The sequence below is a fragment of the Erpetoichthys calabaricus genome, chromosome 14 (genome assembly GCF_900747795.2).
Source record: "Erpetoichthys calabaricus chromosome 14, fErpCal1.3, whole genome shotgun sequence".
Taxonomy (NCBI): Eukaryota; Metazoa; Chordata; class Cladistia; order Polypteriformes; family Polypteridae; genus Erpetoichthys; species Erpetoichthys calabaricus.
Window position 1 is genome coordinate 91,665,395 of NC_041407.2, and position 23,044 is coordinate 91,688,438.

A 23,044-nucleotide genomic window follows, 5' to 3' on the forward strand; every position below is an offset into this window, starting at 1 on the left:
TGGTCCCCAACCTTTTTGACAGCAAGGACCACTTTATTAGATGCAAATTTTTCCACGGACCGGTGGGGGGTATGGGGGTGAGGTGGAACGGGGTTTGGGGGTTTGCAGTTTTGTACACAATTTACATTACAGTACATTTCTATTATTATTAAGCAGTTCGCATACGTTTGCAACCTGAGATTTTTCTTCTTTTTTTGCATATAACAAAGACATATGCTTTGCATTTGCCATTCCAACAGATTGCACATCACAAACATTAACACTGTTATCGTTTTTTTCGTGTCTGCCGTTTCTATAGGAGGGTGACAATGAGTTAAATTCCAATGGATGTTTTTCAAATGTTGACAAGCAATAAGCAAAAGGTATCACTGAAAACCACAGAAAGCAAAAACAGCAAAAGAAAAAACAGTACGAGGAAAGTTCGAAGAAAGAATTTTTTTTACAATGTTTCTGTTTGGGGATCTTTGTGCAAACGTGCACATCTGAGCTGCGACCACAGATCTAACTGCTCTGTGGATGATTCATTCAGGCATTTCAAGGTCACTTTGTTGTAATGAAAGCATCTGCTGAATGTACTTCGTAGTAACGCGATTTCTATAGACTCGTGTCATATGGGGAAACTGTCAGGACCGTAACAATACTTTGTTGTAATACTCTCTCACCTCGGTCTCTCTCCTCTCTCAGCGCCGCTGCAAAGCGTTCTGAAAAGTCTGAGTGAGTCTCCGTTGCCGGCAGTTCTCTCGCGGCCCGGCTGTTAGACAGCTGCGGTCCGGTAGTGGGCCGCGGACCGGGGGTTGGGGACCCCTGCTCTAGAGGACATCAGGCCCTCATGCTACCCTGAAGTAGTCTGTTTCAAGCAGTTTGTTCAGAAACGGACACACCAGTAGCCAGCTGAAGGTCATGTTGGAGGGCTCTGGGGGGTGCTCCTCCTGTTCCTCCTCACACAAAGGAACAGATACTGGTCCTGCTGCTGGGCTGCTGTCCAGCAGCTCTTATTGCAACAGCCAGTCTTCCTGGTACCTCTATCCTCTTGAGACTGTGCCGAGACAAACATTTTCTTGCAAAGGCATTTAAAGGATGTGGCCATCCTGGAGGAGCTGGACTACCTTCTGCAACCTAATTGGGCTGCAGGTACTGCCTCATGCTACAAAGTAATGACAAGAACACTAGCAAAACTAGAGAAGAATTAGTTGGGAAGGATAAGGAATGAGCAAATGGTCCATGGCCACCACCTTCAAAACCAACCATTCTCTTTCGGAGGGGTGTCTTGCTGTTGCCTCCCCAGTGGTTTTTTTTTTTTTTTTTGCAAAGTGCTTATGCTTCCCAAATGGACAGACCGAGATCTCTGAAGCTTCATTAACTGTGTTATGCTGCTCAAACAATGAAGTTCATCAATCCATACCTCCCTTAATCATTTCAAAATTAAATATTTCAGATGTATACTATCAAGAACATTAGCTGAACAAATGTGTGATTAACAGAATGATCAGGTTTGTCAAAATTCTAAAGCAGGGGTTCTCAATGTCAGTCATGGGGGCCCACTTCAGGTTTTTGTGCCAACCAGATTCATACATCAGTGACAAACACTGAGCTTGATTCATTAGCTGGTATCTTCCCCCCTTATACATTAAGCACCACAGCATTTTTATATTTACAAGACATTTAGGAATATTCAATTTTTCCTAGATATTTATATTCTTAACTTTCATTTGTTGATTATATTTTGCCCTTCATTGTATCTTAATGGCAACCAGCAGAGCAGACAGCCTGGCAAATACTGAATAATCCAAGGCTGCAACTACTTTAGCGTTAGACCCACTAATTAGAAAGAATTAAAACAATTGGAACACACTGCAAAATAGAATGAAAATCAAGATGAAAACTTTAGGAAATATAAAAAAAAATTCCCACATAACTGCTTGGCACACACACACAAAGTTGGTTGAAACAAACCAGCAGCCACAATGAGTCCCCAGGACCTAGGTCGAGAACCCCTGCTCTAAACCATCCCAGGATCTACATACTTCATAAAAGGTCCGATTTATTCAGTTAATGCCAATTGTGTAAATGGTACGAGTCTGTAAGAGACCGGAGCAACATCAGCCTAAGCTGAAGGTACCACGCTGAAAACCACTTACCCAGGAAATTGCTCATCCAGTCCTTCAGTAGTAGAGTTGGCAAACTTGCACTCCACTTGTACTTCCAATAACCCTTCCTTTTGCAGAATCTTCTTTCTTTGTCCAAACAATGTTCCAGACACAGGCTCCGAGACAAACACGGGGTTCATCTTTATGATCCAGAATACAAAATCTTTTGGCTACTAATGCACACCACCATGAGGAAATTATATTCAGCGTTTCCAGAGCAACTGCAACCACAAACTAAAACATACCAGCACCTTGTTAAATAATACCCAGTTAAATATTAATGCAATAAATAATTAAAAACCCAAGTAAATGAACATGCTTCCCAGGAAAGGTCATTTTACAATGTCATATCAAACTACATGGACCAATGTTGGGATTATTTGCTTTTGTCATTATATGCCAAAAACATTTCAGAGCATCCTTAGTAGGGCTGTGCAACATACTTTAAAAAAAAAAAAAAAAAAAAAAAAAAGAGGAGCTCTTGGGTACGCTTGGTGATCGCTCTCTCCATATGTGAAGAAACTAAATCAGCACCCAGTTCCAGCTGTAATACGTTACATGCTTCCACCTCGTCAGGCCCTCGCCATTTATTCAAATCTCCCAACAGCATAGCAGGCAGGTGACAAGTTCTTGCACTTCGGCCGAAGGAGGAGAGATGCCACCTATAGAAGATGCAGTGTCACAGGAGCTTATGGTGTCCTGGATAATTAACGGCAGACTCAACAACTGTGACCAACCCTTGAGCAAAACCAGGAACTTGTGTCTATACAAGTGACAATTTACTGTTATTTCATAGTCGGAGGTGTACAGACATTCCCGGAGGATTCTACACTAGATAGGTTGGGAGCATGGTATACGGATAAAAAGAATGACACGATATACCAAAGTGCCTCTACACCTGGTAACTATCCTGGTAGTAAAAGGGAAGGTGATGCACTGCTACAAGTATTTGGGGTAGTCTACATCAATGATAGGCTGGCCTATTAAGTCTGCTCCTACTTTTAGTTCCTCCTATTATCTTAGACTGGTCTCCATTAAATTGGATAGTGATGTGCTAGGCCAGTATCTTTGTTTTGATAAATTCAGAGGACAACAGCTTAGAAAGTTGCACTGGCTGTCACTTGTCAGTGTTTAAAACAATCCTTTATAAAGGTTGTTTAAAAGGTCACCATAGGACAACAAGTGTGTTATTTCCAGATATTCTGTGTTAAATTAGAACCACCAAATTCAAAATCAAGCCCTAGTTCACATTATGAAAAGATACTCTGCATGCCAGCAACAGTTCACTTAAAGTGAACATTAATATGCATATACTGTGTGATATGTCCCTAACCCAAGAAAAGTCCAGGCCAACTTTTTTAAAAATTTATTTTTATTTTCAAGTATGTTGACACGATAACTTGCTTCCATTTACATATCCTGGTTCCTGCTGAACACCTCTTCCATAACGAACCAAGTCAGATGCTGCGTTAACTTCAGGCAGAAGTACACATCCCTATAAAAAGAAATCAAGGATTAAAAACCAACCAGCATTATTTCAACTGATTAGGCTCTAATGAGTATGCAAGTCAAGTTACAAAAAGCAGAACCTGAATGCTAGATATTGGATTAAAATTAAACATCAAGGATCACACATTAGTAATAAACCACACCTACCCCAGAGCTGGAAACTCTTCATGGCTGGCTTTCAGTACATAAAGCTTTATTTCAAAACTACACTGCAAGAAAAAGGAAAAAAATTCCTTAAACCATTTCCCCACTAAATTTCATTTGAAAAACCAAAGCAGAAGGTGGCCAATTTGATTTAGAACCATGTGGTAACTTACCAAACAGTGCTAAGTGTACAAAAATCAATGTAATACCGGACTATTAACTGGAAGCCTGTGCTTTTGTCAATTTAACTTTGTACATAGCATTTATATGCAGGAGCCTTCCAACCACCCCCCCTCTCCCCCCCCACTTAGTTGCATGAATGACTAAGTTATATGAAGATCACTTACCCAATCTCAAAAACTACTGGATTCATCCTATACCACGATTGTAGCCCACCTGAAAAAACAAAACAAAAAGTCCTTATCCAATAATTTATAAAAATGAAACTCATTTTAGGCCAAGCTATTCTGAACAACCCCCCTTTGAATCTGTGAATAAAAGTCAACTATTAAGGCCAAATTAAACCTTATCTACAGGTCAGAATACCTACCAGGGCCATTTCTCAATGCCCCAGTTTTCAGTTGCTTGGAGGGGAATTAAGCAACTTAAAATTTTACATAGTTTACAATTTTTATTTATCATAATTTAAGTGATTGCCCGAAATCTGTGCTATTATAGCATTAATGTTATCCTTTGCTGCTTAGTGGTGCCTCATGAGCTTAGATACATTCAGGACAGAGCTAAATACTGGTATTGCAGGACTCTACCTTCATAAAACTGAAAATACTAAATCAATTTCCTCATTAAAGAACTGTCAATAGGTCAATTTTAAAACCAACCCCCACTTTCTAAAGATCCCTGGGATGCTGATCAGGTATCTGAACAATGCAGATGTAATGTGTGGTTTAGTTTGACCCCCTCCTCCCTCATGGGGGAGAAACAAGAAAAAAAAAAGGGGTTTGGGCCCCATTTACTGAGGCCCTGATGTTAATGCATAATACATTTAATATCGACCTTTCAATGGACCAGCAACATGGAAAATTTTAAACGGCATGTTGGAAACAGACATCCAACCCATTTTTGAAAAAAGTATGGAGAATGAAGAAATAGAAAATGCACAAAAGAACATTCAGGTATAGGGCAGCCTCATCTTTAAACTCAAAAAAAGAAAATGGTAATCACATTTAAAAAAAATAAACACACTAGTGATCTATTTAAGAACAAGCCAGCAACATTTATAAAATCAACTAGACTTGCTGACTCAAAGATACTTAGTGTCTGCAATTAGTATTTCATTTCCAAAACAGACAAGTAAAACTACAATGGTCACCGCGGACAACTGGTTTGAAGGTCTGGCATCACAATTCTGAAGGGAAATTGACTTGGTTAAAACTTAACAAGCCGTGTCAGACAAACAAAACTTTAAATATGGAACACAGTGCAGCCCAAAATACTACACTATATCACAGAGTAAAAACTGAGCAGAACTTGGCAAGTTCTGCTCTTAACATAAGTAGTTGATTGACATTCAGGTACTCCAGATATTAGAAAAACACTACAGTAAGTGAAAATTCAGCCTGCATGCCAAAATGGTACCAAGCCAGTTTTCAATTCAGATTCAATTAATAAACCGCACAATCTTCCAAGTACAGTAAAAGCAGAAGTATCTGGGAAACCCAAAACCAAGGAGCAAGCTGCTGGATAGTATGCAACAGAAAATCCTACCAACTATACTTCTGCACAACATACCTCACAAAAGCTAGACTATTAACCAAGTTGCAGTAGCAAATCAGCCTACAAAAAAACCAAGACATTTAGTGCAGTATGGCAGTATCAACTGCTAAATTAAGAGGTCATTCTCTTAAAGGGCACAATAGTAAATTTCCCAGCATTAACAGCCTGCGATGGTTAAAGACAAGCAAATTACAATTAACTTTTATTCAATATAAACTGCAAGTACACCACCCCCCACCCCTGTCCAGAGTTACTAAGTACATTACCTCCTTACAGTAAGAACTTGCTTCACACCTGCTCATCCTGAGCAAGACAGGTTTTTGCTCTACAAACTACGGACCATTCTGTACAACTATCCAAGCATAGCAACAAGGCACATGCCTCAAGCAAATTTGATTTTATGATTTAATGTATTACACATCTAGATCAAGAGATGAAGTTTCCCCATTGACAGTATGCATTCACAAGAGCAAACATGACTCAAGTCATTGTCGAGAAGATCGTCCTGAAGACAAAAGTTCTGCCAAAGTTTTAGATGCTGGCTCTTAGAATCATCTGACTGTGATAGCAATGCCAAGTATTTCATTTGAGGGATGTCACAAAATACTAGTTGGTCAAGTGTATTGTACTACAGTAAGATACAAACCCCAAATCCCACCCTTCCAAGAAAGGCAGTGTTTTTGTAACTCAAATTTACAAAGAAATTCTTCACAAAGAAAAAAACACTGCCATAAGAGAAACTATTCCCCAAAAGAAGCCAGCCATAGTATTTAAGTATTAAAATAACTGAAAGGGTCCAGAAATGTACAGTCAGTAAATTTATACTAAATACAGCTACTACAAAAGTCTTGTAAATGATATGCTGGAATGGTTTCCATTTGAAAAGTACACGTTTGTTTGTAAAGTACAAGGTTCACTTTTAATAGCCACCAAGGAGTAAAAAGCCACGACAGACCGATTATCCCACCCCAAGCCGCCTTATACCACCAATTCATGAAGGAAGCTATCAGTAAATATTTAAACTGCCATTCCTAACAAAAGCACTGTTCTCAGAAAATACACAATAGATTAGACAAATTACAGACTACACAAAATAGCTAGGGAGAATAATCTCCTCAGCAAAGACAGACCAGTAATGTTTGTTCAGATATGAATCAGAACTCATTTTGATCTTACCAAAGTCACGTTTGTACAACTGGTAACTCAGGGTGTACTGAATACATTTTGGTCAGTTATGTGAGCAGCAAATTTTGCTGTGCACAAGTTTTAACATGCCAAAGTGCTACACTGTGTTTCCATTTCAGAAATGTAATGCCAGAGCTCATGATAAATACATACATAAATTCTTCAAGTTTCTTGAACTTACCTGTATAAATGCAGTCTGCATGAACATCAGGGATTCAAGGTGGAAAATTAAGTCCAGGTCCTAATGGCCACTGCTCTTTGTAGTACTACAGATCCAAAATGTACCGAACTGCAGAAAAGCTGAACTGTACTGCTGAACTCAGCATGTCAATGCACAAAAGATGCCAATGAATTAGCAGCTGGATGCTGACTGGATCTCTCCAAGGCAACACTGGGCTACCACAGATCAAAAAAGGTGCTAGAGGAACATCACAAAATCCTAACCTATCATTTAAAAGATCAAATATATTATGTCTTCCGAATATACAGTGATTTTGAGGCCAATTTACCAGTCACTTTAGGCTTGGAAATTCAAAAAAATGCTGTAAGTGGCATATACAGAGTATTTCAGAAACCCTAAAAAAAGCCAGGCCTTTAGCAGCATGAGAAGAAATGCACTTCCGTGTTATAATCCAGTAGTAACCTCATTTAATTTCAAGCACTTCTGTACTAAAGTAGGTCACCCAGTAATGTGCAGATATTTACCTTGCCAGTAAGGTCTAATACCAAATTTAATCTTTAAGCCTCCATAATATAGACTTAGAAGCCAAAGTTACACTAGCAAAAGTGGCATTGGCCAATAAAATTCATACAGTAACTGCACACACACAGCAAGACTTCCTGCAGAATGGAGTGAATGTTAAGACCCAAGAAGCCACGGAGTCTTTTCCAAAAAGACGTGGCATGCAAGGTTCTAACGACTGCAAGATGCTGAACTGGGTAATATATAGTGCAAATGTGATTTAAGTAGTTTAGAGAGAAAAAAAAAAAAAAAAAAAAAGAATATAAATTAATCTAAATTTACTTCTACCACAATCCAGTAACTTGTTTTAAACAAATGCTAAGACTGTTAATGAACCGAGGACAAGTTACTATAGTCAAAGATACATAATCTGAAAGTATCCTCTAAGTCTGAAAAGGCAAGAATAAGCCTTCATACAATGTGTTTAGTTTTGAAATTCCTCAGGTTTTAAAACAGAGGAACTGGCTCTAAAGAACCTGTGAGCTATATGGTTAAATATGCATTTGCATGCAACTGGTTACAAACAAGCAGAGCCTAGTTACCACTTGCAGTCTCAAATTTAACATTGATCTACATGTTCCAAAAGTTCAATAAAAAAAAAAAAAAAAAAAAAAACACTGTTACTAGATGAGGCCAAAAGGCATCACTTCACATTACACTCAGTCAGATTTTAATACACCGGTTTTTGGGACAATTACAGGAAATGTTTAGCTTCATGTCTGTTGAAAGCAGTTTCGCTGGACTAGCACAGAACACAAGTGCATGGTTATCACCTTGGTCAAGCAAGGTTTTCCCCAAATAGAGCCATGCACAAATTAGTACTGAAGATGCAGATTACAAATTTTGGCTATCTATTTAAAGCCGACCAGAACCGCACAGTTCAGCTTAAGCTCCCCCTGATGCAAACATCTGAAGGTCATATCTGACTGCAGCTGACCCACTTCTAAACTGCAGCATTACTCAAATGAAACCCTGTTGAGAAAAATGCAAGATTACTTGAAACCAAAGTCAACAATAAAAAAAAAATTTACGCCACTTAAGGTATGTGCTGTTAAAATCTGCTTCATTAAAGATTGCATTTATGCTACACTTGCAAGTGCCATGCAAGCTGTAAAGGACATTCACCCTTGCACTTACAAAGGCAAATCAGTAGTATAGGTAACAGAATTTTAACCTCCCTAAAAACTGTACAGGTGTCAGCCATGGGAACAGCTGAACTTGCAGTTATAGTTAGGAGGAATAGCACAGTGAGTCTCTCCAAAGTAATAGCCAATGTGGCCTAAGAGGTACAGCATGCTTTAACTGCCCCAGTATTTGTAAAGTGCTGCATTAGCAACACAGAACTAATTTTGCTGCTAAAAAAAGGCAAGTGCATTTTCATAACTAAACCCACTTTTCCCCCACTACAGACTACCACATGTGCACTTGTGCCTAGTTTTCACTCCCCTTCCCACCCCCAACAAAACATGGTTTAAGGGCAGATGTAATTACTGAACACTGCAACCATGTCAGGCTGATGAAAAATACATACCTTATTGAATAGTGTGTAGGCCAGTCACACCTACTAGTTTTAAGGATAGCTTTCAATAGTTGTTACACACATTTTGGTCACAAGCAACAAAGTATTCCTTTAAAAAATACCAGTTACAAATAAGGTATAAACTTCGCCTGAACTTTAAACATTGGAAATGTTTATTTGAAATAAACTTAAAAATATACAAACTTCAAGATAAATGGCACAGAACACAGCCATAAAAGTAAAGCATACTTACACAGGACAACAACTTGGAGCTGTTCAATAAACATGATATTCTAAGAAGCTAGCATATTTAACCATTTACAGGTACAAAACAGCATTGAGCATAAAATGGATACACTAAAAATGCAAAAACTGATTTAAAAAAAATCTGGCTCAAAATGGAGATATCGCTGGAATGGAAGCTACAGATAGCGCCTTTAGAATCTTTGCTTCTTGGTCGGGCCTTCATACTCTTCTCTCCCCCTACCAAACCCAGGTCCCATCCCTCGAGGGCCAGAGGGGCCTCCCATAGGGCTCGGTCCTCCCTGACTGAAGCGCTCACCCCGCTACAGGGTGAAGCAAGAGTTCAAAAGATTAAGGTAGGGTGCAAGTCCACAACGGGGTTGAAAACAAGTAATGTGTCAGCAAATCCACAGTGCAGGTTCGTTGAAACAGTCGGCATTACGCAGATCCATCAGTACCAGGGTACATAAAAAAAGGAAAAAAGGGTAATTTTTTTGTTAGTTAAAACGGATGAAGCTTGGAAAAACATGCATCGAAGTCTGAGCCATGGTATCCTTTGGTGTGCATTTAATAAAAGCCCTGCCTGAAGAGCTACTCAGCATACTCTGAACAAAACTACTAGCATAAAAAAAAATAAAAAACCAAAAAAAACCAAGAGCCACTTAAGGCAGCTTATGAATAGTTTACATGCAAGTTTAAACCCCAAAATCAACTTCAGGCTCTGCTTTTATTAAATTCACAATAAAGTTTTGGCTGCAAATACAAGGTACTAAAAAAAAAAAAAAAAAAAAAAAATTTAGCTGCTAAATATATGTATACACGATTGACTACAGAAATCACCAACCCAAGCAATGCAAATAACCACGTTTACTGTTTTATGTATAAAATTGTAACATTTTCTAAAAAAAGTTCAGACTTCTTTAAAACCTTTTCATAAATATAAATTAGATACACAAGTCAGGACTGAACCATAAATTGTAAAGTTGGTGTAGCTATAACATAAGGTAGCTTTACCCAGTGAACCTAAATTTCATATGAAAGATACATGAAAGTAAAAAAAAAAAAACTTCCAGAACACATCCCACCCTCCAGTGAAAGTACTGCAATAAACTCCATGAAATATCACCTTAACAGGGTAGCATTGCCAAATAAACACTTGATAGCCAAACACTGAGAAACTGATTCTCCACATTCATTTCTATACAACCCCATTTTAAGCAAATCCAGATTAAAAATTTAATAGATTCACCAATCCATTTGAATAAAAGCTGCACCATGAAGAGCTTTACTTGGAATCAGTGTTTTAATTATAACCTTAATCCATTGAAATAATTTGCTAAAAAGTGTCTTTATAGAAATGTGTCACCTAAATACAAAAACCACAATGGAAAGTAGGCAAAACTGCCCACTAAAAATTGAAAGAATCTTAATTTTAGGCGCCAAGTTTGATCTGTAAATCAAGATAATTAAAATGTACCAGATTGGAGCTGTAGAATAACTTCAGAAATTAAATTTAAGAAGTCAAATATTAAGCAGTGCATTTTTCAAGCACTTTATACGCTGAACTACAGCCTTTGGTTATAATGGCCAGAATATGATGCAATGACTTGAACTGAACTTAACCATATGAAGTTCAGATTCAGGAATTGGCTTTCAACCCAATTAGTTTGTAATCCCTAAAATGTACCCATCACTACACAAGTATATTTTGACCAAACAATTAAGCAAGCCACCAGAATACTGAAATAGACAAAAATCAAGACTGCTCTTTGCAGTGACTAGTGACTTAAGCATGCATTTGCACTATTAAACTTACTGTGCCCTGTAGTGCAAAGCTAACAAAAAAAAAAAAATCTTGACAAGTCACAAGAGTTACAAGTACTATTGGTGAGGGAATCATTTCTGGCAACTGAAATAGAGCTCCCTTGATTATGCCATGGTATTAATGTTTATGTGAAAGCTGGAACAGTCTCAAGTTTGAGACTTTGCTTTACAAGTTATTGGGGCACAAAATCTAGGTCTCTACTATTCAAAAAAGATAAAAAGTAACTTTGGCAAGCAAGCACTCCGTTTAATACAGTTCTCCAAACAAGAGTTAAAGATTAACCTCAAAATACAGAAAGGTTCGTCATGTTTGGAGAGGAGACCAGAGACAAGCATAATCGCCAATTCACTTGACAAGGTTGTCTTGGATATATGCAAAAGCTACCACAAGTATGCATTTTTCAAACCTTCTTATCCATCCATTTTAAAAGTTAGATTCACATTTCCATCATCCCCCCCCCCCCCCCTAATAAAACTGCTCCAAGCTAAAGGCTTTTTTACACTATGCACCAGTGTTAAAACAGACTGGAACAGACCACTTTTACACTGAAATCTTACAGTATAACTTTCGGCAAAATTGGTTTCCAATACTAGATTGGACTAAAATGCAGCAGTATATATAGAATGTAGTGTACCTGAAAAAAATACAATAAGTAAAAACAGACTGCCCAATTCCATACATGTGGAAATCATACTGAACAATGCCTCATGTGGCAACAAGAGAAAGGATTTGGAAAGTTCAGCATCAGATTTCCCAACAAGTGCAAGTAATAAAGAATTTTGTGGTGCTACATGTTCTGTTCATGCATTAGGAACACATTTATTGGTCAAATTAGACTAGATGGTACAGCCCACCCTGAAAAAATGATCTTAAAAAGGTGGTAGAGTGAATGTTAAATATCAATTTCCATCAATTTTTCCTCCAGTGTTACAAAATTTTCTTCACAAGCTACCATCCCAATTGTTCTTGTGGACTCCCAAACAAATGTGCAACAATGTACACTACCATAACTAGCTCTTGTCAAGAAACATCAGGAATGAACCTGAACTTCAGTGTAAGCCCACTTATGGAATAGCACTGAAAAGCATACAATGCAAAAGGGAGCTTTATACATTTACAATCCCTTCCAAAAAAAAATTTAACTATGTGCTGGTGAAAATAATCCTTTGTGAAATTTTACTAATAGTGTGCAGCAAACGTTTGTAGACTTATGACCAGGTATTTGTAAAATGTAAACCACAACAACAAGACTTGTCTTAGCCGACAACAAAGCAGTTTTCACTATTGTACATCTATGTATTAAAAAGTACACTAAACTTCAGAAATAGCCAGTCTCAAATAATTCACAGAATGTAGAAAAACTATTGCCATACAATTACCCAATATAGGAATTGTACATCCAGATGGTAATCTTTATATACAAAGACTACTATATTGTTAAAAAAAAAAAAAAAAAAAAAAATATTAAAGGCTTACTGGCATATTCCAAGGGTTGAATAAAATAAAATGCAATAGTTACATCAGTAAAATTGTACCCTCCAGTATATAAACTGGAAAGGAGCTCAACTTCCTAGACAGGGAAAGTAGTTTAGATTTTAGCAAAATGCCATGTAACTGGCCAGTCTTGGCAAGCTACTGATTCAGCTAGCAGCCTTGATATTGCCCATCCACTCTTGAACACCAGCAAATAAACGTTAATGTGATAAGACTAAATAGTTGCAATAAAAAGCTGCAATTTAGAACATTAAATGTAAGCAAATCAGTTACAATGGTTTGTGGCTGCAAATCCTCCAGTCACTTCCACTTTACATGAAACCATTTTAGGAACAAGCCTTGGGCCGAGTGGAGGGGAGATGTTCAAAACAGTAATTTTCTAAACTAGTTCATGCTTTAAAACTTAATTTGGACCAATAAATGCCAAGAGAACACTTCCTTGGACAAGTGGTCTCTTACTCCCAGACCTTCACTATCCAACCATTTTAGATTCATCTACTTTAAGAAAACTGGTCTACTACAAAATTAGTGAGTTGGCGAGTAGGGCTCACATTCCATGGGGTCATAAAAGCAAACTGTCTGGTATGTATGCTTCCAAGTACAACTTTCAAACCCTGCAACCCCACCACCCCCAAATCCAAACACTTCAAGCCAATAGTGGCCGAACGTTACATATGGTCTCCTAATCTGCCCAAATTGCTTTCATGTGCAAGGCTCTCCCCTCCTATATCTCAAACTTGTAAATGTGGACAGAGCAGCACAACTTGCAAACTTGGGCAGATCTGATAGTCAACTCTTTCCAGGGCTCAAACATCTCAGGACATACTTCTAAGTACTCTGCTTTCCAAAATTTCCCCACCAGAGAACAATGTAATGAAGCAGTGGTAAATTAAGGTAAACATTTAAAAAAAAAAAAAATAAATAAATTTTTTTTACAGTTAGTAGAAACTAGGGCTGGGTATTACCACTAATGTCCTGATTTGATTCAGATTAACAACGCCACAATTATATCAGTTTTATCTAGATTGAATTAGCATTCAATTATATTTGAAGAGCTGGCTTTTTAGAAGTTACTGAAATTTAGAATATTCTGTGCATGGTCAAGTAACAATTTGAATGTTGTCTACAAAGTGATTTCATAACATACACTTAAGCACGGCAAGATATTTAACAAAGTGTTTGCTCAGTAATGAACAGTTATCAGTATTAAGATATGAAACAAAATATCATTGCTCATAAACATTAACTGCACTCATTTTAAAATTGTGGCGATGCATTTTATTTAAAATTCACCATAGAGTTCACACATTGGGAGGATGTTCCATTTTAAAAAAAAAAGGAAAATATACAATTTCAAATAGTTTACGATCACAAGATGGATGTTTTGAAGTAAATTTCTGTCCTTGTAGGCACACTGAAACTAAACTGTTAGCCAAATTTATTCCTCTATTGGACATTAAAACCTTGAATTAGTCAAAATTAAAAAGATAGCATGGGAAGACATTTAGTTGCTCACTCATAGCAGTCTCAATGTGTCTTCACAGTCCACTGTGAAAATGGAAGCATTTTAAAACAAGGATCTAGAGTGGCTACTTGACAGCTGCAGTGAATGAATGGAACACAAAAAAGGGCTATTATGACTGGTAACATCACTATTACTGGAGCCATTTCATGTATGCTGTTTTGAGCAAACTCGCTTTTGTATTGCATGCTGCACTGAAAATTCCAAAAGATTGCTCGGTTTCTTCATCGGGAGAGGCACATTACAAAAAAACTCTTCATAGTAGCCATACAGCCAGCCATGAGCTTAAAGAGAAGCAATGTTTATTGTACCTGCCAACACAAACTTGTGATTGATGCAGTCATACAACAGGCAGTGAGGTCGCTCCTGGTGTGACTGGCATGCAGCACACTCGTCTGCGACATCCACCACAGATGCCCTGTTTTTAATGTGCAGTTGTCATGTAGGAATCTACAGCCCTGGATGTTCAGCTGTCCATACACATCTAAGTGCCAAAGACAGATTTCGGTTAATTTTTTTTTTTTTTTGGTTTAAGTAACAAAAAACAAAAACCCTTATGCATGATAGTGAGGTGCTTTTTACATAGAAAGCATTAAAGCCTTAACAGGGGCATTAGTAGTGTCTACTGGAATAGATGCCAAAAACAGATTAGCAAAAACCTACATATAGTAATGGAGCAGGGTAGAGATTCATGGCATAGATCTTGAGACTAAGAACAGTCAAACTCATTTATACAAAAAACAAGTCAGAAAAACATTTTTACCCAGGCCTAGCATAAAGAACATGTGTGAAATACTAGCCACCCATGTGTCACCACATGTATGGACCAATCATTAAAGATGTGCTCATAATCTGCAAGTTCTGAAAATAGCTAAGTTTCCATCCAGTTTTTTGCGACGTTTTGTTATCGACAAACAGAATATACGTAAAAAAAAATGTGCGAAATTTGCGGTCTCCAGCCTGTTTCCATCAAACTGGCTTTTTATCGATAAAATGGTGTGCGTGATGACGTCACCCCCCCCCCCCAAAACGAACTGTCGCATAACTTTTGTTGCATCGCGAAAAAAATCTGCCCTTGAGCCGTTTCCATACATAATTGTGTATGTCGCAAATTATCTACCTTTTGTTTTCCACGTTACACCCCCTCCACTAAAGAAATGGAGAGATTATTCAGACAGTTTTTTGAAATTTGCCAGCTGTTATTTCAGTTTCACAAATAATTGGAATTGTACACAATATCTGAAGACGACAGCAGAATGAAGCAGTTGCTTGTCTGATAGCCCTAGAGCTCGAAGAAAGTACCCCAGTGCGACGAAACCCACGGGTATGGGAGAGACGACGGAATAAGACCTTTTGGGAGGAGGTGGTGGAGAGACACTTAACAGAAAATCTCTGGCTGCAACATTTTATAATGACACGGCCGACGTTTGAGATGTTGTGTGGATTCATCAGTCCTGATGTTGAGCCCATTACAGGTTGCCACCAACCACCGGTTCCAACCCAAAAGCAGATTGCCATCGCCCTTTACAAGCTGGCAACCTGCGCCGAGTATAGAGTAGTTGGAGAAACTTTCGGGATTAGTAAAACTACCGTCCACCGATATGTATATGCTGTGTGCACCGCTATTAAAGAAAAATTAATGCGGCCTTCTATCAGACTTCCGACTGTAGCGGAGGCCAATGAAATTGCATACCGCAATTCCTTGGTGCATCTTGTGCCACAGATTTACGGTGCGCTGGATGGCACGCATGTGCCTATTCTTCCCCCGACGGAAGGCTACCGCGATTACATTAATCGCAAAGGGTGGCCATCTATTGTTCTCCAGGCCCTTATTGATGACAGGTGCATGATATGAGACATTTGCGTTGGCACTCCTGGAAGTGCCCATGATGCAGCTGTGTTTGCAGCATCGGATCTGTACAGGTGAGCCTACCTTTCAACATCCCTTCTCAGTGCGATAACTGAATTAACCTCCTTCCCTTAAGGTTTTTAATTAAAACTGAAATTTGAATTAATACAAAATAACTACGTTTATTCAAAAAAAAAAAAAAAAAAAAAAAAACCTCTCTTCATCAGACCATAAGAACCGCTCCGCCATTCTCGTTTTGATTGCACGTGATGAAAATGTGACATTTGCGCTAAAGGCCTTTTTTCCGATAAAAAGTGTTTCCAATGTAGTTTTTGCGACATCTGAAGTATCGATATGGAATTTATGCGCTAAAGTTAAACGGAAAAATATTATGTCGACATGTACAACATTTTATCGATAATTAGCATTTCCATCAGCTATATCGGTAAAAAAAATTTGAAGCACTACATATTTTTTCACAAAAACTCCTTGGATGGAAACCTGGCTATTGATATTGGATTATGTTCTTCCAAGTGATGAAGAGTTAGCCATTACAAATGCAATGTTTGCTGCAGACTTGCCTTGGTGGTTGGGGAGGTACTACCAGTTATTCAGTTTACTTTAAAATAAGCAACACTGAAAACATTCGGCTCAGGTAATTAAATCTTCTCCATAAAAATGAGGCTGGTTGTGCACTGCTGAAATGTGATAGATTTTCAGCTATATCATTAACAGAAGGACATTTCAACTGTAAAGCATAAAATCCGGGTAATGTTATGCCTTCCTAGGACAGAAGATTGACTGTACTTGATTTTTTACAGGCAGTAGACTAACTGCCTTTATGACTATCAGTTACCATTGGCATTGAAGTGGTTGTTCAAAACACACACTTTTGAAGTTAAACAATGGTACACATTTTAACTCTGCAAAACCCCTTGTTGCTGTTCTACAGAAGGCAGAAGTACGTACTTGAGCCATGTTAAAAAGGGCTGCAACAGTATCTTACACAGCAGCAGAAATTGAAGTGCGAAGCCTCCTAGCACCCATGTGCAAGTCAGATTAACGAACCACCCATACAGGGAAAAGACTTTCCCCTTTGACATGCTTTCCCTACAAACTGTTAAAACTGCTCAATAAATTGTGGGAGTCCTAAAACTAAACACCCATGACTGGCTGCCAGGAAGGGGGGGTGGGGGAGTTCCCCCAAAGTCAAATTTGACAGTCTGCACAAACTTTACAATAATCATGCCAGATGAACCTCAACATCTACTTTAATGTTACTGTGTGCCAAAAAATTTGCACTGCAGTCCACTAACTTCAATACTAATTTAAGGCCATATACTAAAAATTAACATTTTAGCACAGATGACCAGTTAAAAGCACAATCCCACCCAAACAAACATGCAGGAGTAACAATGCCTGCTTACAAAAAATTAGAAGTTACAGCTGTGTTTACAAGGCAAACTTCTTAATTCAAAGACCAACTTAAACAGCTCCATGTGATGTCCCCAGCTTGCCTTGGTCTAAAAAGTTAACTAACAAAGGTCTTTAAAATTTTGATTTGATATAGTAGCTAGGTCAACTGCTCCTTTAATAGTCAATTCCAACCATTTAAAAAAAAAAAAAAAAAAAAAAAAAAAAAAGGTAAATCCTCAATATCCTAATGCAAGACTAGGAAGGATTTTCAAGTTTATGTACTTAGAGCTGTCCAAAACCGCATCACACGTCTGAAGCATGCCCAAAACTGTGCAAACCCCACACTTCAGATCAAACGGTCACTGTAGAATGCAAGTAGTTAAAATTTATATAAAGATGCATTTTAATACTACTAATCCATGACCTACTCAGTCCTTTTTTGACAGATTTGTCCAGCATACAAGTTTGGTTCATTTAAGAGAACAAGACGTTCAAATCCATCTAAAAATAAAGCACATGTAAATAAGTATAGCACCTAATGTGCATATTAAGACAATCTGGCATATGGCTATTGCTGTTTGAACAAACAGAGAACACAAAACCACCTCCCTCAATTAAGTTTGGAATTAACACTAACTTTTGGTTGTTCGCCTACTACATGTCTTAATAACCCTGCAAAGGAAAACTCTTGGTCATGCTAACCTAAACATCCCATCAATGCTTCTTATAGATACATTACCATTTCACCGCCCATCATAGAGGCAGCCATGCCTCCAGGAGCTGCAGAACTCATTCCTTGACCATCAAATCCCATACCACCCATAAACTTCTGGTTGCCGGGTGCATATGGTGGTGATTCTGTTGAATACATATGAACTTGTTAATCTACTGTATAAACCAACATGTAGATTTCAGCACTTTCAAAAATGTCCTTACCAGTCATGCCCATGGTTCCAGCAGCACTCATTCTCATATCCCTTTCACGCTGTTATAAAATTAACAAAAACACATTACAAACTGTCATAAAGCAAACTACAAAGCCTACAATACTACTTCTTACATTATCCATATATCCTCCCATGCGATAAGAGTCCTCCCTCTGTCTTCTTATTTGCTCTTCCATTTCTCTCTGACGCAGGATCATTTCTTCCTCACGCCTACGCCGTTCCTCCTCTTGCCTGCAAAAGGTGAATCAATCAAAAATCTGTAAAGACAGACATGAGGATGGGTGTGGGGAGACACTTACCGCAACTGCATCTCCTTCCGTTTCTGCATTTCCTGGCTATGCAATTCCTCCATGCGTCTTAGTTCTTCCTGACGCCTCAAAAGATCTGAATATAAATGCAATAAGCAAACAAATTACATTTGACACCCCCATAGTGTCATTCAGATAATGGTGAAGTAACTGAATTCTACTGCACAAGTAGGGCTTTCTTCTAGTAGTAGTTTTAGTAATAGCATTAACACATCCAGGACAGACTGACTTGTCTGAACACTTAACGACTACAGAATGAAGGGATAATTTACAAATATGGTAAATGTTTAAATAGCTTGCAAGCAGGTGACCTTGTGTTAAGGAATTCTGGAAACATCACTATGGACAAAAATGATTCAGCTATGATTTCTGGGCAAAAAAAAAAAAACTTGACGAAACTTGGGAGTACAAACCTTGCCGCAGAAGATTTGCTTGGTGTTCATGATAAGCATCTTCCATTTCACTCTCTAGTTTTTCTCTGGCTTCCTTAATATTCTTTTCCACCTGATCCCGTTGCTGCTTTTCCATGTCATCCAATGACTTCCACCTCTGTGAATATTCATACTCAAAAGTACCAGGGTGTGCAAACCGTGGTGGTTGCTCTCGCTCTCTGAAAATGAATTTTAAAGACAATTAGTTCACAACTGTTCAAATAAGCAGCAATTTGCCACATTTCAAACAGTTGGGACTTAATGCAGCACAAAGCCTAGGTCCCACTCTAATGTTAACTGTGTAGCTTTTTATAAAAATTGTTAATCGAATACCAAAACCTCCTGAAGCAGGGATTACAGTTGCAGGCTAAAAATCTAGAATATGTAGAGCATATACATTCTTCCCCAAACATTCCTAACCACACCCAAATAAAAAAATGACATGTTACTCTGGGACCGTTTTTGTCCGTGTACCTATTGCAGCTAGAAGAGCATTCAACTACTGAATCAAAGAAAAACAATGGTATATTACACAATGCTCAGAGTACACTCAGTATTCCTTGAGGAATGCTACTTATAGTAGTAATTAAAATGAGGGACAAATGTGCAATAGACTACATGTAACAGAACATCTGCTTCTCTAAGCAGATGAATACACATCTGTAGCCACTAACAGATGGTGGTATTGTTCATTATTGATCATTATCGGTTAGCCTGACAGCTGGGTACCCTTTGGCAGAGTCAGGAGGTATGACCCATTTCCAAAGTGTCTCTCCACCTACCCACCTCATTTCCCCCCCCCCCAAAACCAACAAAGGCACACATTTATACACTGACAATTTCTCAACTGTAATGTGCATTAAATTACATAGAATTGTTCCTAAAGTTTAACGAATTCTTACTTCTGAAACATGGGATTTTTCTGAGCAAGCTTCTCTGGAAGGCCATCTTCATCATCATACTGCTCCAGGGGTTCAACAATGACAGGTCTTGGAGACCTAGTTTAAAAATTAAAAAACCTTAGTGCAAAGTTAGTACACCAGCACCCACAGCTCTTGCAGCAAATTGTAACTCACGCTGTTAACAGGAAAACCCCATCATGGCACCTATCTAAAGACTTCCTTGCAGCTGGTTTGGATGCAAATTCCACAATTCCTTTGCCTGTTGACCTGCCTCTATCATCCACAATCACAACCGCTCTCTCCACTTGGCCAAACTGAGAAAAGGCTTCCTCAAGTAATTCATTTGAAACAAATGGAGAAAGATTGCGGATAGAAAGAGCAGCAGAATGTGTTGCAAAGCGGACCCGGAGCTGCCTTCCTTTCATAGGGAAGTCATCAAGCTCTGCTTTAGCAATCTCTGCCAATGCTCTGGATTCCTGTAAACCAAAAGTGATACTCAAGATTATCAAACGCATCAAAGCAAGCATTAAAACATCTTTTTAAATAAAGCCACTGGCTTTACATCTCTAATCCAGGTCCTTACCAAACCTTGAGGGAGGAAAAAAGCAGCCCTTTATACAGCACTATCTATAACTAGGGATTCATACTTGCTCTCTTCCAATTTTCTCCATGTACTCTCATGGCCTCCATTTTGCTCAACCTCCAATAATACCTCTTTGGCCTCCAAGAATTCTAAACATGAATTATAAAGGTAAACACCAGTATGGTCAACTTTAACACTGTTTATAGCTTGCACCTTGGAAACGCTTTGCAGGAGGACTCACTGAGCTCATATAAACATTCCTATTTTCTGAGACTGTGCCCCAGTTTCCTTTCATCACATTTACTCCAATCTCTTTAAAAGATCCCGTCCTTGTATACCTTACTTTCAACAAACTAAGGGGTGAGAGAAAACATCAAGATTGCTCTTCCTGGGCACCACTGCTGGCACAATGGGTTATCCCGCATTGCCAATGATAAAGACATAGGAGCTGCTTATTTGACAAAATACTGGATCAACAGGCCTTGGGTCCTCTGGTGGCCGCAATCATGCAATGCCATTCTAATCGAGTGTGAGATTTCCCTCGGCTATGGAAGGGGGTTGGGGAACCAAACATTGGTATGTGCTCCACAGTAAATTTAAACAAAAGGATCAGTAGGAACAAGAACATTCTAATGAAACTCTGATCAAACTCAAGCAAATAAAAAAAAAATCATATCTTACTAGTCTAATGAATCCAAACCCTTTGATTTTGTTGATAAATATCTCGCTGGGTTCTCCATACTTGGCAAACAATTTTTTAAACTCGTCATCCGAGATATCGGTAGGCAGGTTTCCAATGAATAGACGACATCGCTGGGTGTAAGTCTTCTCTCCAGGTTTTCGGAGCAGTGACAGGGTTGCTCTTAGCTCCTAAAAAAATGTTAAAATAAACCACAATTACCATCTAAAAATTTCCTGCCATAAATATTGCCCACTGACTTCTCGCCCTCACTGAAAAAAACTACCTACGACATCACACACAAAATTCATATAATCTTTAAACTTCTACGTGCAACTCAAATACATGGTTTTAAAAACCCAGATGGGCGGATGTAGAATTATATAAACGGAAAACGGGGGTGTAGAAAAGATGCTCGAGGCAAAGCACGCAAGCCACCATGTTATAGCGATTTTTAACAAATCAATACATCTTTATCCAACAAATACTTAGCTCGCGCGCTAATAGGTTTCATTTTTTTTATCATTTGTTTCCCGGGAATTGGTGCTTACTAATAAACCCGTGAATAAACAATTCCTACGATCCATTTTTCGCGTATAGGTATAAAGCCGCAACACGAAGCCACGACATACGAACACAAAATGGCGGCCGCTGCCGTTCACGAAACTCGGTCGCTGCTCATCTTACCTGCTGTGTGGCAGCCGCCTTTTCTTCTTCGGTTTGTGGCTCCGGTTTGGGAGGTGATGTGCTTGGCTCCTGATTGTCCTTTTGGTTCCCGTCTTGCGTTTGTCCTCCTGGGGTCGATGACTTGGGTGGGGACGCCGGGACCTTATTTTGCCCCGACTGTGGGGACTTCACTTGGCCGGCAGCGCCCTGCTGTGTTTGTTGCAGCTGTTGTTGCGGAGTTTGCGGTGGCTGCGTTGCTCCAGGCGCGGACTGGCCTCCAGGAGTGGTGGGTTTGTTTGGTGGTTGTCCTTGATGCATGGGACTCCTGTTCTGAGACTGGTTCTGGTGTCTGTAATTACCGTTTCCACCTCCCATTCCACCCCGGCCGCCGCTGCTGCCGCCACCACCACCACTACTACTACTACTACCACCGCGTCTCTGGAAGCCACCACGATTCCTAAATCTATCTCTAGACATTTTTTAAGTAGTGGTTGTTGGATTATACTCAAATGCGGTTCCGACTAGCAATAACCTTACCACCTCCTGCCGTAAAATGGCGACTAAGAGAAACGGCGTTTCTTTGTGATGGGCATTTATAGCTGCTGTACAACGCCGACTGTAAAGATAACCAATAAAAAAACGACATTTTGTGCTGGTCTCTTATGATTGCACATTATAGCCGTCAATCATGCATTACCTGTGTGTCATTCGAGCCGACGACATATCCAATCATATCATCGTATTTAAATTTCATGACTTTACATTCGAGAATGAGGACAAGGAAGGCGGAGTCTTACTAGCAAGCCTGCCCGGCGTTTCTTTTCATTGTGCACTGTGCCTATTTCGACACCACCCCCTCTCCACATCGATTTCAAAATATACTTCCTGCGGAAACGACGCGCACAAGACAATACTCCATTGATAGGTTGTTAAATAATCGTATATATGATAAACAAGTATTTTTAAAACACTTAAAACGTAAATATTACAACAATACTATATAATGGCTAATACTACATCAGTAATCGAATTATATATGGAAGATAAGGTATGATAACGCCAAACTACAATTCAATGGTAGATGACAAGCCAAACAAGCGCAGTTATTGCAGTGTGTGATGGAGGTCCGGGTGGGGGGTCTTTTGATCTGGGCTCTATTCGAGAAAGCAATATTATTGTGAAATCCGGGAAATTCAATT

General features: G+C 38.8%; 1 protein-coding gene across 2 annotated transcripts; it reads right to left on the reverse strand.

Moving 5' to 3' along the window:
* Positions 1-3,505: 3,505 nt before the first annotated feature.
* On the reverse strand, positions 3,506-22,410 carry sfpq (splicing factor proline/glutamine-rich). Of its 2 annotated transcripts, XM_051918872.1 has the most exons (12): positions 21,867-22,410; positions 21,182-21,370; positions 20,092-20,393; positions 19,918-20,013; positions 18,998-19,194; positions 18,576-18,660; positions 18,390-18,507; positions 18,266-18,314; positions 18,069-18,187; positions 4,148-4,196; positions 3,804-3,865; positions 3,506-3,642 (listed from the first exon to the last, which is right to left on the reverse strand). In XM_051918872.1, the coding sequence occupies exons 1-10, from the start codon at positions 22,320-22,322 to the stop codon at positions 4,170-4,172; spliced, it is 1,638 nt and encodes a 545-aa protein (XP_051774832.1). In that variant the 5' UTR covers positions 22,323-22,410; the 3' UTR covers positions 3,506-3,642; positions 3,804-3,865; positions 4,148-4,169. The 2 variants fall into 2 exon arrangements, with proteins under 2 accessions (XP_051774832.1, XP_028674285.2); XM_028818452.2 differs by lacking the exons at positions 3,506-3,642; positions 3,804-3,865; positions 4,148-4,196 and adding an exon at positions 9,131-9,546 and having other exon boundaries at positions 21,867-22,409.
* Between the last annotated feature and the right edge of the window lie 634 nt (positions 22,411-23,044).

What these genes read in the sequence shown, in the direction of transcription:
- sfpq (XM_028818452.2), bottom strand. Translation starts at nt 22,322, where the DNA reads ATGTCTAGAGATAGATTTAGGAATCGTGGTGGCTTCCAGAGACGCGGT. An exon ending in AGCAAATCTTCTGCGGCAAG is followed by an intron (nt 18,661 to 18,997) that starts GTTTGTACTCCC and finishes ATTTATATTCAG; the next exon opens with ATCTTTTGAGGCGTCAGGAA. An exon ending in TGGAACCATGGGCATGACTG is followed by an intron (nt 18,188 to 18,265) that starts GTAAGGACATTT and finishes TGTATTCAACAG; the next exon opens with AATCACCACCATATGCACCC.